At 38.0% G+C, this 16,816-nt stretch overlaps 3 protein-coding genes across 3 annotated transcripts; all 3 read right to left on the reverse strand.

Moving 5' to 3' along the window:
• Positions 1-315: 315 nt before the first annotated feature.
• Positions 316-942, reverse strand: LOC148198598 (uncharacterized). Its single transcript, XM_088115870.1, has one exon. The coding sequence runs from the start codon at positions 940-942 to the stop codon at positions 316-318; it is 627 nt and encodes a 208-aa protein (XP_087971996.1).
• A 2,085-nt stretch (positions 943-3,027) lies between these two features.
• LOC148198599 (uncharacterized) lies at positions 3,028-4,875 on the reverse strand. The gene has a single exon (XM_088115871.1). It carries the CDS (start codon positions 4,873-4,875, stop codon positions 3,028-3,030), a length of 1,848 nt encoding a protein of 615 aa, XP_087971997.1.
• A 5,640-nt stretch (positions 4,876-10,515) lies between these two features.
• Positions 10,516-16,523, reverse strand: LOC124842369 (kinesin-like protein KIN-12F). The gene is made up of 16 exons (XM_047318835.2): positions 16,216-16,523; positions 15,964-16,101; positions 15,665-15,748; positions 15,421-15,546; positions 15,227-15,286; positions 15,063-15,116; positions 14,863-14,955; positions 14,618-14,713; positions 14,332-14,480; positions 13,687-13,836; positions 13,459-13,585; positions 12,548-13,375; positions 12,356-12,457; positions 12,209-12,283; positions 11,317-12,102; positions 10,516-11,041 (listed from the first exon to the last, which is right to left on the reverse strand). Exons 1-16 carry the CDS (start codon positions 16,450-16,452, stop codon positions 10,793-10,795), a joined length of 3,354 nt encoding a protein of 1,117 aa, XP_047174791.1. The 5' UTR covers positions 16,453-16,523; the 3' UTR covers positions 10,516-10,792.
• Positions 16,524-16,816: the final 293 nt, after the last annotated feature.

A 16,816-nucleotide genomic window follows, 5' to 3' on the forward strand; every position in this document is an offset into this window, starting at 1 on the left:
CGTAAAATCAATCGGATGGTTTTGAAGCTCTCTACGAGGCGATCCCTAGGGTACCACCTAACAGAACATGCAATGGCTAAATCAGTGTGGAGGCTAGAGAGAAGGCAGAAAAGAATTTGGGAAAAGGGGATTTAGAGAGAGAAAGGAGAATTGGCAAATGAACTTCAGCCTTTTCTTTTTAGGAGAGCCCCCTTACCAAGGTCATGAGCCCAAATTGCTAAAGGTCTGGTTGCCACAATTAAGGCCCAATAACCCTTGGTTCAAATTTTTAGGTCCTTACATTCTCCCCAACAACAAAATTTTCGTCCTCGAAAATTAGGACTTACCAGAAAACAAGTGAGGATATGACTTCTTCATCTCTTCCTCCTTCTCCCAAGTAGAATCGCCGGTTCTATTATCCCATATGACTTTGATCAGTCTAGTAGCTTTCCCATCTGGTCGTTTGGATAACCTCTCATCTACTTTGACCGGTTGCATCTCTATAGAGAGATCTTCCTTGACTTGTACAGTGTCAGCTTCCAACACGTGAGAAGGGTCGGGGACATACTTCCGAAGCTGAGAAACATGAAAGACTGGATGGAGATTAGCTAGCTGGGGTGGCATAGCTATCTCATATGCGACTGGTCCGATGCGTCTAGAAATCTGATATGGCCCAAGGTATCTGGGAGAAAGCTTCTTAGCACGGATAGCCTTCCCTACTCCAGTAGTAGGTGTCACACGAATAAATACATGGTCATCGGCCTCGAACTCCAAAGGCCTGCGTCTCCTGTCAGCATATGATTTATGCCTACTCTGTGAGGCTCTCATCCTCTCTTGAATCACTCTCACTTTCTCAGTCGTTTGTTGCACTATTTCTGGCCCAGTCAACACAAACTCCCCATCCTGGAACCAGCATAAAGGTGTCCTGCAGCGCCTCCCATACAGAGCTTCGAACGGTGCCATTCCAATACTGGTCTGAAAGCTGTTATTATATGTGAACTCCACCAATGGCAGCACTTCATCCCAAACTCCCAAATGATCAAGTACACACGTCCTAAGCAAATCCTCCAATGATTGTATAGTTCGTTCTGACTGACCATCAGTCTGAGGATGGTAAGCAGAACTCATCTGGAGTTTACTGCCCATCTCATTCTGTAAAGTCTGCTAGAAGCGCGAAGTGAAGCGGGGGTCTCTGTCCGATATGATGCTGGAAGGCACACCATGCAATCTAACTATTTCCTTGATGTACAACTGAGCTAGCTTCTGCATAGACATCTTCAAATTAATTGCCAAGAAGTGGGCACTCTTGGTCAATCTATCAACTATCACCCAGATGGCATCATGCTTTCTGACAGTGTGTGGCAAATGGGTTACGAAATCCATTGCAATGTTGTCCCATTTCCACTCAGGAACATCAGGTTGTTGTAACATACCACCTGGCCTCTGGTGTTCTATCTTAGCCTTCTGATAGGTAAGGCAAGAGGAAACAAATCTAGCTATATCACCTTTCATACCTGACCACCAAAATGATTTCTTAAGATCTTGGTACATTTTAGTCATGCCGGGATGCATGCTAAAACGACTACGATGACCTTCTTCTAAAATCACTCTTTTCAACTCTCCATCATTTGGTATACATGTTCTTCCTTTGAATCGTAGAAGACCGTCTGTCCAAGTGTTAAAATCTCTTCCTTGTTCTCTACCAATTAAAGCCCTTGACTTTTGAAGCTCGGGGTCTACTAGTTGTCCCTCTTTAATTCTTTCAAAGATACGACTTGATATAACCAATTTGCAACATTTAATGCCATCAGGTTCAAATTCTACATCCAGCTTTAAATCACTAAAGCTCTCAACTAGCTCCAACTCTTTAACCATCAATGCAGAAATATGTACTGACTTTCTGCTTAAGGCATCAGCAACTACATTTGCCTTCCCTGGATGATAAAGAAGGTCAAAATCATAATCCTTCAAGAATTCCATCCACCTTCTATGTCTCATATTAAGCTCCTTCTGATCAAAGAGATACTTCAGGCTCTTGTGATCACTAAACACCTGAAATTGAGCTCCATACAAATAATGTCTCCATATCTTGAGAGCAAACACCACTGCAGCTAATTTCAGATCATGTGTAGGGTAGTTTCTCTCATGAATCTTTAGTTGTCTTGAGGCATATGCAACAACTCTTCTTTCTTGCATCAAGACACTTCCTAGTCCCTGATAGGAAACATCACAGAAAACCTCAAAAGGTTTACATGTGTCAGGAATAGCCAATACTGGAGCACTAGTCAATCTCTGCTTCAACTCCTGAAAGCTAGTCTCACAACGATCGGTCCAAGCAAATGGAGTGTCTTTCCTCGTCAGTTGCGTCAAAGGGGCTACAATCTTAGAGAAATCCTCAATGAAGCGGCGATAGTAGCCTGCTAACCCAACAAAGCTTCTGACCTCAGTGACTGACTTTGGTCTTTCCCATTGTAACACGGCTTGAACCTTGACCGGATCTACAGAAATCCCATCAGCTGATATAATATGACCAAGGAACTGCACTTCTCTCATCCAAAACTCACATTTTGAGAGCTTGGCATACAACTTTCTTTCTCTCAATATCCTCAACACCGTTCTAAGATGATCGACATGTTCTTCTTCACTCTTAGAATAAATTAGAATGTCATCTATGAAGACGACAACGAATTTATCTAAGAAAGGTCGGAAAATCCTATTCATGTAATCCATGAATATGGCAGGGGCGTTAGTCACACCAAAGGGCATGACCACATACTCGTAATGGCCATATCTGGATCTAAAAGTTGTCTTCTGAACATCATCAGCCTTAACTAATATTTGGTGATAGCCGGACCATAGGTCAATCTTGGAAAACACAACTGCCCCATGTAGTTGGTCCATCAAATCATCAATTCTAGGCAAAGGGTACTTATTCTTGATGGTTAATTTGTTAAGTTGCCTGTAATCCACACACAATCTTGAACTTCCATCCTTCTTCTTTACAAGTAATACAGGCGCACCCCAAGGAGAAACACTGGGTCGGATGAACTATTTCTCCAACAACTCTTCAATCTGCTTTTTCAATTCGGCCAATTCGGTCGGCGCCATGCGATATGGGGCTATAGAGATAGGCCCTGCTCCAGATACAAGGTCTATAGAAAACTCTACCTCTCTTGGAGGAGGTAAGCCAGGAATCTCCTCAGGAAACACATCTAGAAATTCACTGACTACCGAGAGGTCTACGGCAGAATCTCCTTGCTTTACTTCCATGTGTGATAGTATCAGGAAACAACATGCACCTTCTATTAGGTCTTGTCTCAACACACCAAGAGTCAGAGGTGTGTAATCCTCCTCATTAGGAAATACTAGCTTCTTCTCTCCATAATCAATGAGAATACGATTGACAGACAGCCAATCCATCCCTAGGATGACATCCAAACCCTGCAAAGGCAAACATATCAAGTTTACCTTGTACTGACGCCCCTCAACCACTACTGAACATCTAACACAAACTGTAGATGTCTTCACTATCCCAGAAGTAGGAGTAGATACAGTCAAGTCATACTGTAGCTCTCTCACTGGTAACCCCAACTCTCTAGCACAAGTCTCAGACACAAATGAGTGTGTCGCTCCAGAGTCAAACAAAACCATGCAAGATCTACCACCCAATACACATGTACCGAAAATCAAATCACCTGAGCTAGCTGCTTCTGTCCCCGTCAGTGCATAAACACGTCCAGTGGCCTGAGGTCTGATGCCACCTCCGTGCTGAGATCTCCCTGCATGCTGCGGCCGGGAAGTAGCTCTCCTACCCATAGGGCAATTACGCTCATAGTGGCCCTCCTTGTGGCATCGGTTGCACCTCCGAAAATTAGTCCTCTGGGGACATGAAGATAAGTAGTGCGAACCGCCACATCCATAGCATCTCACGCCACTCTGAGATGAGGACTGGCTCGGCTGAACAGAAGGCTGAGAAGATCCTCCAGAACTACGAGAAGAAGAAGATCTGGAGTATGGTGCCTTCCTGGAACTGGACCCGCCTCTAGACATGGCTGGTCCCCCAACCCTCAGTGGCTGGACCTGACGGCTCGGGTATCCCTCAACTTCTCTCTTTGTCTTCTCCATATCCCTAGCCATCTCCACAAGAGCTGGAAACTCCCTCAGACGGTGACCTCTCACCAAGAGCTTGATGTCACCACGCAACCCGTTTTCAAACTTGCGGCATTGCCACTCTTCATCCACTGTCATGGTGTTAAATCTAAGAAGATGTTTGAAGCGGTCAGTATACTCAGATACCGACATATTTCCCTGCACTAGCTCCAAAAACTCCACTTCTTTAGCATATCTAAGAGTGTCAGGGAAGTATTCCCTATAGAACTTCCTCTTAAATAAGTCCCATGTGATAGGGGTTCTAGTTTCCTCCAAGATCATCCGTGCACTACTCCACCAGTGGCTTGCCTCTCTAGTCAATAGATACTCAGTATAGGACAACCTGTTTTCATCAGGGCACCTCTTAGCGTTGTAGACTCTCTCCATATCACGAAGCCACTGATCGGCTTCATCTGGTGAGCATTTGCCATCAAACTTGGCGGGATGATGCTGCAAGAAATTTTCCAAACTCCATTCTTGAGTTGGAGCAGCCGAAGAAGAAGAAGGACCGGTGGGAATCCTGCCACTAGTCATCACCTCCAAGAACTGTCTTTGGGTGGCCTCGGCTGGCACCCTAGCACTTTCCGAGGCTACTCTAGCGGCTTCTAAGTTTTGTAGTGCCATGGTATTTTGTTGGACTAGTGAATTATTTTGTTGTTGCATGGAGTTCATTAGTGATTCCATCATCCGCATCATTTCCGTCTGATCGGGTTGTGGAGGTGGAGGAGGAGGAGGTCTAGGCGCCATATTCTGTTTAAAATCAGAGAGTAAAACAATTAGTCTTACTCAAGAATTTAGAATGCTTCCGTACATTTAAGGCACATCAGCACAAGTAAGGGATGTACATAACCTACAGGTTCTCTAAGGATAAAAACTGCTCTGATACCATAAATGTGACATCCCAAAATATATAGCAATGTATATATGTAGAATGCATCGATTATAATAATAGAAAGCAGTTAAGAGTACACAATAGATAGAATTAAGGAGTACAGTTATCCAAGTCTGGCTGGGAAGTGTTAAAACTTAAGTACAAGTTCACAACTCTCCAAAATACAAGACTATTGAAATTTTAAAGAGACCTAAAAAGTTTTCCAAAAGACGGATCATGATAAAATGAAGTCTAGAAGTCTTTCAAAATGAAGAGCTATTTAACATAAGAGCTAGAAGAAATCCTAAGCACTAGGTGCTGGGTCTTCCTCAACTTCCAAAGCTTGCTCCAAAGGTACATCATCACCTACTGCTCACATCCAAAGGATTGGATGATCATCGCAAGGGGGAAAGCAAACACATGCAACACATACAAATGCAAGGGTGAGCTAGGTCTCAAACAATCATACAATTCATTTTCAATCAATCTAGCATTTACCAGAATATCCATACACATATAAACACCTTAGTCAACATAAGCATTTATTTCATAAAACTCATCAAGACAAGCATCCTATCATGTTAAGACTCTAGATACGTCCGGACATAGAATGTATGTAGAGCTGGGGCGGGTTGTGCACTTGTGATGGCCTCTACTGCTTTGCAAAGCCATTGCCGAGGGGTTCCACCCGACCATACACAAGGCTAGTCCGTTACCGCGGAATAGACCTCCAGTGATAGCGTCTACCCTAGGACCTCCCACTACTCCCACCACACGCGTCAATGCTCTCTAAGTGAGAATGAAAGACCGTTGGAGTGTTAGGGATAACCCCCCATATGGAAGCCTCTTACATTCATTCAATACACTAACTGATCCCACCGAGAGATCCAAATTTCCGATTCAATCCGACCATTTTAAATCTCATGATATTCCTTTTGGATCAACAATGTACATCATAAACCACTTATAACCATACACTTTCAACCAATTTGGATCACATGAAAATGCATTCATAAATTGTAACTAAAATATTTAAATAACATAGCTTACTGGAATGAGAGGAAACATAACAGAAAACATCACCACTTAAATGGACGAACACTATTTGGACGAACGCCAAAAGCCCTTGGGCGGACACTATTTGGACGAGCGCTCGACGATCAAACCTCCTGAAGACCGAACGCTAACGATCACTAACAAATATCAAGACCGGACGCTTAAGATTCAAACCTAAGAATACAAACTTAAGGCCGAAGGCTCACAATCGCAACTAAACCAAGGCCGAACGCCACCAATATGAACGCTCGCTACTACCTATGGACGCTCGCTACTAATTCAACCTCTGACCGAACGCTAATTAAACCTTCAACTGACCGAACACTACTAAACCAGCGAATGAACGAACGCTACTAACCAACACCTGAGCGATCGTTATTTAAACCAATGACCGAACGCTATTAATATCATCCCCTAAAACCGAACGCTCTCCAGACAAGGACGAACGCTAAATGCCTAAACCAAAGCATGATTATGACCAAACGCTATTACCACGAACGAACGTTAACCAAACCAACATTTGACCGAAAGCCACTCAGCACATGGCATGACCGATCGTCCAAATCTGACATGGACGAACGGTCAGTTTTCGCATTCTGCAGAATTCTGCAGAATGATAACAGAACCTCCCTTGACCATTTCTAACCACTTTTCTCAACTTCTTAGACTCTTAATTCTCGTTTTAGACTTAATTAAACTTATCCAAATGATTCTAAGCATTTCTACTACCATTTTTAAGTGATTAAAGTTCACTTTCAGCTCCAAAACACTAACTTCAATAACTTAGGGACCCAAATTTGATTCTACTACTTGGAACATGTTTTCGACTACTGTTATGTTTCTAACAAGTCACAATGGACTTGTCTAGGCTGCCCAAACAGTCCAGGAACACTGCAGCCCTCATTTACTCAAAATCCCTACCTCCCTTCCTCTAAAATAGCCCAAGTTGACCATAAAGACACTTGATTTCCTTTCTAACAGCACTACCACCGAATTTTCATGCCAAAACAGTTTCAACATACACAATTCCCTCATTCTAAGTCATTCCAAAACAGTTTATAGCCATCAATCACCAAATTCACATAACACACACTTCCATACATGCATTTCAAGTTTACTAGAACCAAGTTCATGCTTCCACAACATACCACTACAAAATTTTATCATACATTCACTCCACACAGTAAAATCAAGAATAGAACTAGCTCCCCTTACCTTAAAGTTGAGCCGTCTAGCACACCACAACTTTCAACAGTATCCTACCCCGGGAAGAACTTAAGCAGTGCCCTACAACCATCACATTGGTGATGAGAACAACCCTTAGAGCTCAAACTTGACAGGAATTGAAAAGAGGACAGTTCTAATTGCACAAAAGCAGTAGAACCATAAGCCCTAAATTTCGAAAATAGCGGAGAAAAGAGGAAGCCACTTACCGGTTGAAGAACGTAAAATCAATCGGATGGTTTTGAAGCTCTCTACGAGGCGATCGCTAGGGTACCACCTAACAGAACATGCAATGGCTAAATCAGTGTGGAGGCTAGAGAGAAGGCAGAAAAGAATTTGGGAAAAGGGGTTTTAGAGAGAGAAAGGAGAATTGGCAAATGAACTTCAGCCTTTTCTTTTTAGGAGAGCCCACTTACCAAGGTCATGAGCCCAAATTGCTAAAGGTCTGGCTGCCACAATTAAGGCCCAATAACCCTGAGTTCAAATTTTTAGGTCCTTACATATACGAGTTAAGAAACATTTTTTTTACTAATGTAAGTAGTTTTGGAAAATATTGAAGTTTACTTTCATTTTGAATTATTGATTTTTGGTTATGAGAAATTTAGTAAATTGGAAATCACTTCCAAGAAATTTACACAGTCCATTGTAATCCAACTCTATTATTGACAATTCTTTTCAGAATACAAGAAACGGAGAGCAAATTATAGTAATTATAGACAAATTAATTATGTGATTAGTTTTGAAGAAAAGAATATACGTGCGGGTTAACATGATTTCTTTGTCAGAGAAATTTAAGGGTAAAAATTAATGTTTATTTTGGTTGATTTCAAGTGTTTTGGAATACAACTGTTTTAGTGTTATGGTATCAGAGGAGTTCCCAATAACAATAAATTTGAGTGATTTTTCACTGTTAATCTGTATTAATGGGTAAAAATACACTAGATTTTTTGTTTTTGGCAAGCCAATCATTAAGGGAGAAGTTCCCAGAAAGTATTTAATGTACTCATTTAAGATTGAATATATGCTGTGATTATAACCTATTGAATGATGAACATAAAGATCTCTCCTTTTATACCTATTCAATGCAGTGTGTACATATATTCAGGCGCGGGATGTTTTTGTTTTGTTTGATTATTGTTTTATGGGAAGATATAAGTATATAACTAAAGCATTTTATAGTTGTTTATTTTTTCAGTTATTTGATCCTTTTGATTAAGGTGGCTCATATTTTCTTGTAATTGGAGCTATATTATCACAAGAATAAGTAGTCTGAGTTGGCTCATTATTATCTTACATATGTGAATATCAAATTTCATCAGTCCACTGCCTCATAGGTCGTAAACAATAAAACTTAGTTTAAAATTAACGTAAACCGTTTTTACAAAAACGTACGTAACTTTTAAGAAAAAAAAAAGTAAAATCACTCTAAACAAATCTAACACCAAAATAGGTATTAAATGTTTTTAATATTTTCTCCGAGACATACATATGGGGATTTCATCTTCCTTTTCTTACACTTTCTTTTATATTTCTCCTTACAAAAAGATATAGTATAAACAACTAAGAGTCAATTTTAATTTTATTATAAAGAAACTCTAAAAATTTAAAAAAATTGTAATTTTATGAATCCAGTACTTTTCATTTGCTATTCTTACAAAAACAACTTTTTATTCTCTAGAAATAGTTTTTTACATAAGAAAAAAATGTTAAATTATTAAGAAAATAAGAGTCTTAAAGCAGTCCAATAAAAGAAGTTTTGAAAAATCATAAAGAAATTTTTGTTAGACATTCTATAAATACTATTTCATTTTAAAGAACCGGTGCTTCTAACATCATTTTACCTTTTAAATATTTTAAAGAAGATAAACTGAATCGTGTTTCTAATAATTGATTTCAATGTTTTAAAATAAAAAAAAATAAAAAAGAAAACGAGTGAAATTTTTTGTGGCTTTGTCCTTGGTATTAAACTGAAATCGTGGGTAGTTTGTTATTGGAAGTTTTTTTTTTTTAAGATTTATAATGAGGGAAAGGGGACTTTTACCTGCATTCCAACAACTTTCTTCACGCACTCCCTCAACTTTTAAAATAATCAAGTGACTTTTAGATTACATGTTTTAGAAGCTTTTTGGAACAAACTTTTCATAATTTCCAGAACAAAATTTCTAAAATAAATTTTTTGGATAAAAATTTTCAGAATAAAATTTTTAGAACACACGAAGAAACAAGTTTTTCTGAATGAAATTTTCATAGCAAATTTTTTGAAATGCATATAATCCCTATTGGAGTGAGTTGTCCATAGCCTCTCTACATGATATGCGTTTGGGAAAAAGCTTTCTAGAACACATGAAATAGGCTACAAAAAACCTTTCTGGAAAGTTTTTTTTCACATTTTTTTTTATCTTCTTCTTCCCTAGACTGTTCTTCCCGTCTTCTTCTTCCTCTACAGCAACGGCAGTGGTGGTGTGGTGAAGGGTTTTGAGTCTTTTTCCTATTATTATAGGGGCACAATTAGTAATTATGGGGTGCAAGAAGCAATAGATTGAAATGGGTAGGTTAGGTTTCATTGTCTTTCTTGAGGATAAATGGGGATAAACATAAGAATTAAGGAAAGGAAACATCTTAGAATATGTATCAATCTTAGAATATAAATTGTAGTTTATATATATAAATTGTAGTTTAATTTGATTTCATCTACAAAAGGTCATCACAACAAACCACAAAAAACATATTACAGTTAAATTTTGACATGCTTTAAATACAGTTCAAGAGCCATGAAATTGTGAACTTGAGATTCAAGAGCCTGAAGTTGTGATTAATGGTGCCATGGAGTTCTGCATTTGCTCTTCAAGTCATACCATCTAATCGTGTGGAAGAAATTTAGAAAGAAAGTGGCTATGCTTTCTTGGTGTAAAACAATTTTAAGTAGTTTTACATTATCATACAAGAAGAAACTAACCCAAGTCAACAGAGACTTTGATTCATTTGACACTGTTGAAGATTTTGCACTGAAAAAAGTTATATATCGTTATCATGTATAAGATACAAATTATTCCTCTGGCTTGTCATCTATGAAAAAGTTTTTGGTTCACTTTCAGAAGATTAGGAAACTTTGCTGACATTGACTCTCATGAAACAGCCAACAATGTTCATGGTAGTGTTACAACAAATAGAATGAATAAATCAGGTAAGTTACATTCGTTTTGTGAAAATCTTTGGCAACTTGGAGACTTAGAATGTCTGGGAATAAAAGAGAACTGAAATGAGAAAACTATTAGGCGATTTGTTTACAATGAAAAATCTAGGGTAAGGAACATCAACGAGATGAATACACGAGAAGATACAATTGAATTGTAGTTTTGGATGATCACAAATTGGAACAAAAACAAAGAATTTCTAGGAATACACAAAAAGAATAGTGGCATTTGATCCAAGTAGGATCTATGCCAGACAAAATACTTGAACTTTGATCTGATTCCCTTTTATCTAATGCTAATAATACTAACAACCGGTAAGTTAGTAATGATCCTGATATATTGCTCCAAATTCTGCTCTCCAAGCCTGATCATCGTATGTATAGGAGGAGGCTGCATTGTGTGCCACATCAGAATCCTCTTTATACAGTGGTTGCAGTGCAGACTCAGGTAATTTGCTCTCTGTAATGTACTGCTTCATGGTATTAATCTCTGTCTTGTGTTTTCTTTTCAGCTTTTCAATTTGCATCTTCAAATTTTCGTTGTCTTGTTGCACATTTGCAAAGTTCTCCTGTATAACATAAGAAATATATAGTATTCAAGAAATGAATTAAAAATGTTAAGACAGAACATATGCTGAATCTTCACAACAACTAGTATAATTATTTAATCCATCTTGAGAACATTCAACTAGTATAGATTGACAGAAATGCAATTCCTTTTCACTTTCCTTGTTAATCCTGTACCTTTCTTTTTTCCTGTTTATTAAGTAATTAGTGAGCAAAAAACAAAACACTTAAAATATGGTGTGTTGATTCTGGAACCCTTAATGAGATAGAATTGTACCTCTGCAAAAGCTGCTGCATGTTCAGCTTCTCTTAGCCTAACAAGTAGCTCTCCAGCAGCCTGAACGGCTTCAGCAGTATCTCGAAGCTGAGTCTTCAAGTTCTGGTTCTCCTTTTTCAATAATTTTGATTCCCTTTCTCTTTCCACCCTCAATGCTGAAAGCTCAGCGGAAAGAGACTTGGCAAAGCGGGCGTGACCTTTTTTCGAGGCTTTCGCTGCTGCCTTCTTCACTTCTGCTATCCCTTCCATTATGGCGTCGTGTTTCATAACCAAATCATCGTATTTTTCTTGTAGATCGGCATAGTGTTCCACCATTCTAGCATGTCCCATAACTGCTCTCTTTAGGGCATCATCTATCTCTGCTGTGCACTTCTTCTCTGACGCCAGTTCCATCTCCAACCTCTCAGTACGTTGGCGATATGACTCAAGATCAGCTCTAAGTTCATCAGTAAGACAAATCCACTCACTTTCCATTTCTGTCCATCTCTGTCTTTCATTCTCTAGCTCTTCGTTGCCATTATCATAAGAAAATACCCCGCTCTTTTGCAGTTGTATGGATCTTGACATCAATGAAGACCTTAGTTTGTCAGTAGATTTTTTTACTGGTGCATCGCTACATGATTGCAGCTTGCTCCTTAGATTCTGAATTTCCTTAAGAAGTGATTCCTTCTCAGTTGAATCAAAAGAGACGTCCTTTTGGGCTAACTCTTCCTGAACTTCTTTAATTTCACATTTTTCCTCTATAATGCATGGCAAATGACCATTTGAGGAAAATTCCCTTAGATGCTGCAAATGATATCAACCAAAACAAATGAAAACTAATAACTATCAACGGGATAGACTTTATAATTATGAACTATAAATTATAAATTAGATACTACATTCAACTGACCTTTTCTTCATCTTTCATCGAGTTACACATAGTAATGGAGTTTAGTTCTTCTCTCTCTCCTTTCAATTTCTCCACCTGGTAAGAGACATCGCCATTAAATGTAAAATCAAAACCACAGTTCACAAAGGAAAATAGGAGTATTAATACCAGCTGATTTAGTTGCTCAATTCTAGCTGCTTGCTCCTTACAAACATTCTCGAGCTCCTTCTCTTTCATGATGTTTTTACCATTACATTCTCCAAATGCCAGCTAAATTGTCAAAAAAATGGATAAATGAGGTGAAGACATAGAAATAAGTATTTAGAAAGATACTTGATAAAATTAAGACAAAAAACATACTTGGACCAAACTGGAATCCTGACTAGATATTTTGGTCCGGCAAGATGCACAAAGGAAAGAAGCTACTTCATCACTGGAAGCTTTCTGTGGTATTGTTTGGTCACAAGATTCAGCCTTGTCAATGTCTAGGCAAGGTGTCAAAGTTAAGTGCTCAAAGGAGAAGGACGATGAAGATTTGTTCAATGCTGAATTATGCTGATGATAGTCAATAATCTGTAGCCCCTTCTGAAGGCTTGCTGCCAAGGACTCAACCTTGCTAGACTGTACTGAGGATTGCAAGTGCTCACCCTGTACTGAGGATTGCACGTGCTCGCCCTGTTTAAAAGGTTTGTCTAACATATTGTTGTTGAAAGTTGAACTCTCTGCCACATTGTTCCAACTTCCAAGATAGCTTGAAGAAATAGCCAAACTTTTCCTTTGAGTTTTGCTGAACTTTGGAGATTCGGACAACTGTGGTCCAGCAAGTACTGGAAATTGATTACATGAATTGACTGAAATGCTCAGTGTTTTTCCGCAGCATACCTCATCCTTTTCAATTTCATCAACGCTGGTGGTGTCTGCATCACAATTTTCATTGACATACATATCCTTTGGATTTCCTTCAGATGAGTTATCCAATTCATCAATATGCTGGCGTAATTGCTGTATGTCATCCTTGCTGACATTTACGCGCTCACCAGTATCACGATCTATGTTGGATAGGAGAAGAGAGCGGTTTAAGCTGACTCTCATCTGATTCAAGCTTTCCCGTGCATTTGGTCCTTGGAAGTATCCTTCTTTACTCCCAGCTGAGCTGTAAACATCGTACTTTGCTCTAATAAGTTCTTCCTGAACATAACACATTGTAATTCAAAGATTTTCATTAGTTTGATCTTTTAGTAACAACTACCTAAATGAGTACAGAAATATACCTTTAAGTGTCTGATATTATTGCTCAAATCAACATCAGCCTCCTTTATTACATTGATAACTGGCTCATTTGTGATGGATCTTGCTTGCTCACCAAATCTGAGTGTGCGCAGGGTTTTATCATTACTCCTACAATTCAACAAGTGCAATCTTTATTTCTAGAACTCAAAAATACCGTCGCACTACACTCTATACATGAACAAATTATGGTCTTCAATCCAGGTTAATACTTTTTATTAGGGGAGATGGAACATATTACTGAGAGTTTGGCATTTCCACCAAGTGATTCTTGTAGTAATCGAGTTAAACAGGAGTCGCTGTGTGGAATGTCTCCATTTTTTCCAGACTGAGATTTCTTGCTCAGAGCATCCACTAAATGCCTACAACAAAGAAATATAACAGTGGTTACAAATAGAAAGCAATCATAATCATTAAATAGCAATAAAAGCAAAGTGTTATTTTTCCGTTTCGAATCATACTATAGAAATTATGATAAGAAAACTAAGGTCTGCGTGGGAGAGAACTTGATAAGAGAACTTGTTAACTTACTTAGGCTTATCTTATGACATGAGCCTTTTTCCAAGTATTAGGAAAAACTAATGAAAATAGCTTATGACATGTCCATAATTTATTTTCACCTTAGTTCAATTATAAGATATCTCCGTAAGTTATCTTCGCCCTATTTTTATAACGTCTCCAAATAGGTTACAAAACAACCTACAACTTATATTAAACTTGTTTAACCCTGTTTTCTTTTTCATTATAAAGAAAAAACTTATACATAAGCACTTGCATGATAAGCACTTCTTCAAAAAAAGTACTTAAGTTATTAACCCAAATACACCCTAAGAAGTAATTTTGTTACGGGATCTTACTCGAGCTGAGATAATGATTTCTGGACATGTTTGTTTTCCCTTGTACATTGGCTACCTAAATCACCAACTTCATCGCTGTCCAGTCCAGCAAGATCAATAAGGCTGATTCTGCTAACTTTTGAGCTACTGAATAAGCCCTCTGTGGTTCCCTGTAACATCATTTTATAAAAATCATAATCGACAAAAAATAATGAAGAAAATAACAATGGAAGCCTGCCTTGAACCTTAGTCATAACCGTACACAATTGATGGTAATGTTAGGTAGAATTACAAAATTTCACAGTACCTTGCAAAAAGATTCAATAACAAATGTGAAAATTATGTGTGATCCAGAGCTATTAGAATTTAAATTCGTTGCTCCCTTTTTCCTCCTTGAAAGGCCCTGCAGCATACATAAAAGAATGAACTTAACCGATAAAGATTAAAAAAGGACCGCTGCCATTAATGAGCAAATGCACACAATACTTAGAGCAAAAGTATCAGCTAACAAAAACAAAGCTTTCAGCAATGTAAACCTTCATGATTCCCTACCTTAATCAAAATTTCTGCCACATCATCATAGTTAGTGACGTATTCCTCAATCAGATTTTCAATATAAGGAGAATTTCTTGAATCATCCTTCATCTGCAATAATTTTGACCAAGGTAGCAAGTATGTAACAACTAGAAACAGAAGAAACGAGAAGCGATACATTCATAAAAACTTGTACCAAAATGACGGAAGGAGCCTACCTCAAGGTTCTGCTGGATAGGATTGAGTAAATTGCCAATTTGTTCGTTGTATATCTGTTTTAAAACACAGCCAAATAAAAGGAAGGAACACATTACCAACATTAAGCGACCAACTCATTGCTGTTTTGGGAAGCTTTATAGAGGAAACTAAAGTTCTGATTTACCTCAAGAAATGAACAACGACATTGATAATTGAACTGCTGCTCACCAGAAATAAGCTTCTCCTAATATTGTAAGCCAGACTCAATTATTCTAAATTTAAAAGAAGAAACATACATATATACACACACACACACACACATATATATATACATATATATGCAAAAAATTAGTAATTTAAGTAGAAGATAGAGCATACTCTCTCTAGCTCAGAAAGTAACATTCTGAAGATCCGAGGAACAATTCCCAATTGACTAGAACACGAGGACTCATCAACCATGGCACTTGGGGGACCCCACATTGTGTAAGTCTTTCCACTCCCAGACTAGTAAAGAAGTACAACACAAGTGAGAAGGGAAAAATAATCCTCAATATTCCATCCAAAAATGACACTCGTTTTGTCACTAAGAAAGTTAAAAAACATAGCAAGCAACCAAATGTACCTGGCCAAATGACAGAATAGTAGTGTTGTAACCAGCTAAGGCATTTCGAACCAAGGGAACACCCACTGACTGAAAAACATCTTCCTGAACATACAACAGCTCATAAATCAAATTCAAGATTGATCTCCTCTTAAAAGCAAACCAGGCAGCAAGAACATGAATAAAGAAAGGCCAAGTCTCCATTCCCTCATAATTACACCAAAGTGCTGTAATTTCGAATTACTTTCTTTTCTTACATCAAGAGATACTTTAAGATTTAAAACAAGAATCCCAATCACACAATTAAGTGAAGTTCCTACCTGATTGGAGCTGGCATCAAAAACTTCATCAAACATGAACTTTATGTCCCCAATACACAGGGCATCAGAAGAAACCTTCTTAATTTCCCAATCCCCCTCTTTTCCATTGATATTTTCAGGCTTAATTCTCACCACAACCTGTTCCAAAATAAGCAAAAAATAATATTTTTTTTACACACTGGTTTCCGAGGCTAAAGATTACATCTTGAAAGTTGAAATGTGACCCAAAAGGAAGTAAAATTTTGAACTTGCCTTCACATGTGAGTTGCTGTGGGAAAATGGGTCGTGGGGCTTCAATTGTTGATGGTGATTGAGGGAAATGTTTGGATGGGTAGGGGGAGTGTTTTCAACGTCGGAATTCAGGAATTTATGGTTTGTAAAGAAAGAAGAAGTGGGTTTGCGATTGGAAGAAGAGATTGATCTGAGAAAATTAGAAGAAATGGTTCCCAAAAACCCACTAGAATCTGTGTTGTTGGTCTTTTGCCTCATTTTCTTTTTTTCGAGAATGAAAAATTCACAAGAGAGGGAGAGAGAGAGTTTAGATTCAAATGTTGGATGGAGAGGAAGATGAAGAGTGTTTGAATTGGAATTACTCAAAGAGGAAAGAAAGATGACCGTTATGAATGCTACAATTGAAATTCCTAAATTGCCCTTTTTGGTTTATGGAGAAATGATTGCTTTTAAATAAAAAAGGTAAGGTTAAATATATAATTTACATTACTAATCTAATATTTTTCAGACAGTACTATTATTTATTCTCTTTATATTTTTGCTAATGACAAACACATCCAGTTATATTGTTTAGTTTTGTAATAATTTAAATTATGCATAATCTCATTTTAAATTAGTTTAA

Source organism: Vigna umbellata, chromosome 5 (assembly GCF_029865625.1).
Source record: "Vigna umbellata cultivar VRB3 chromosome 5, Vumbellata_1.0, whole genome shotgun sequence".
Lineage (NCBI taxonomy): Eukaryota > Viridiplantae > Streptophyta > Magnoliopsida > Fabales > Fabaceae > Vigna > Vigna umbellata.

Coding starts and splice junctions, on each gene's coding strand:
- LOC148198598 (XM_088115870.1), bottom strand. CDS start 942: ATGGCACCGTTCGAAGCTCTGTATGGGAGGCGCTGCAGGACACCTTTA.
- LOC148198599 (XM_088115871.1), bottom strand. CDS start 4,875: ATGGCGCCTAGACCTCCTCCTCCTCCACCTCCACAACCCGATCAGACG.
- LOC124842369 (XM_047318835.2), bottom strand. CDS start 16,452: ATGAGGCAAAAGACCAACAACACAGATTCTAGTGGGTTTTTGGGAACC. Junction 14,481..14,617: donor TTATTGAATCTTTTTGCAAG/GTACTGTGAAAT, acceptor ATGATGTTACAG/GGAACCACAGAGGGCTTATT. Junction 11,042..11,316: donor ATGCAGCAGCTTTTGCAGAG/GTACAATTCTAT, acceptor TATGTTATACAG/GAGAACTTTGCAAATGTGCA.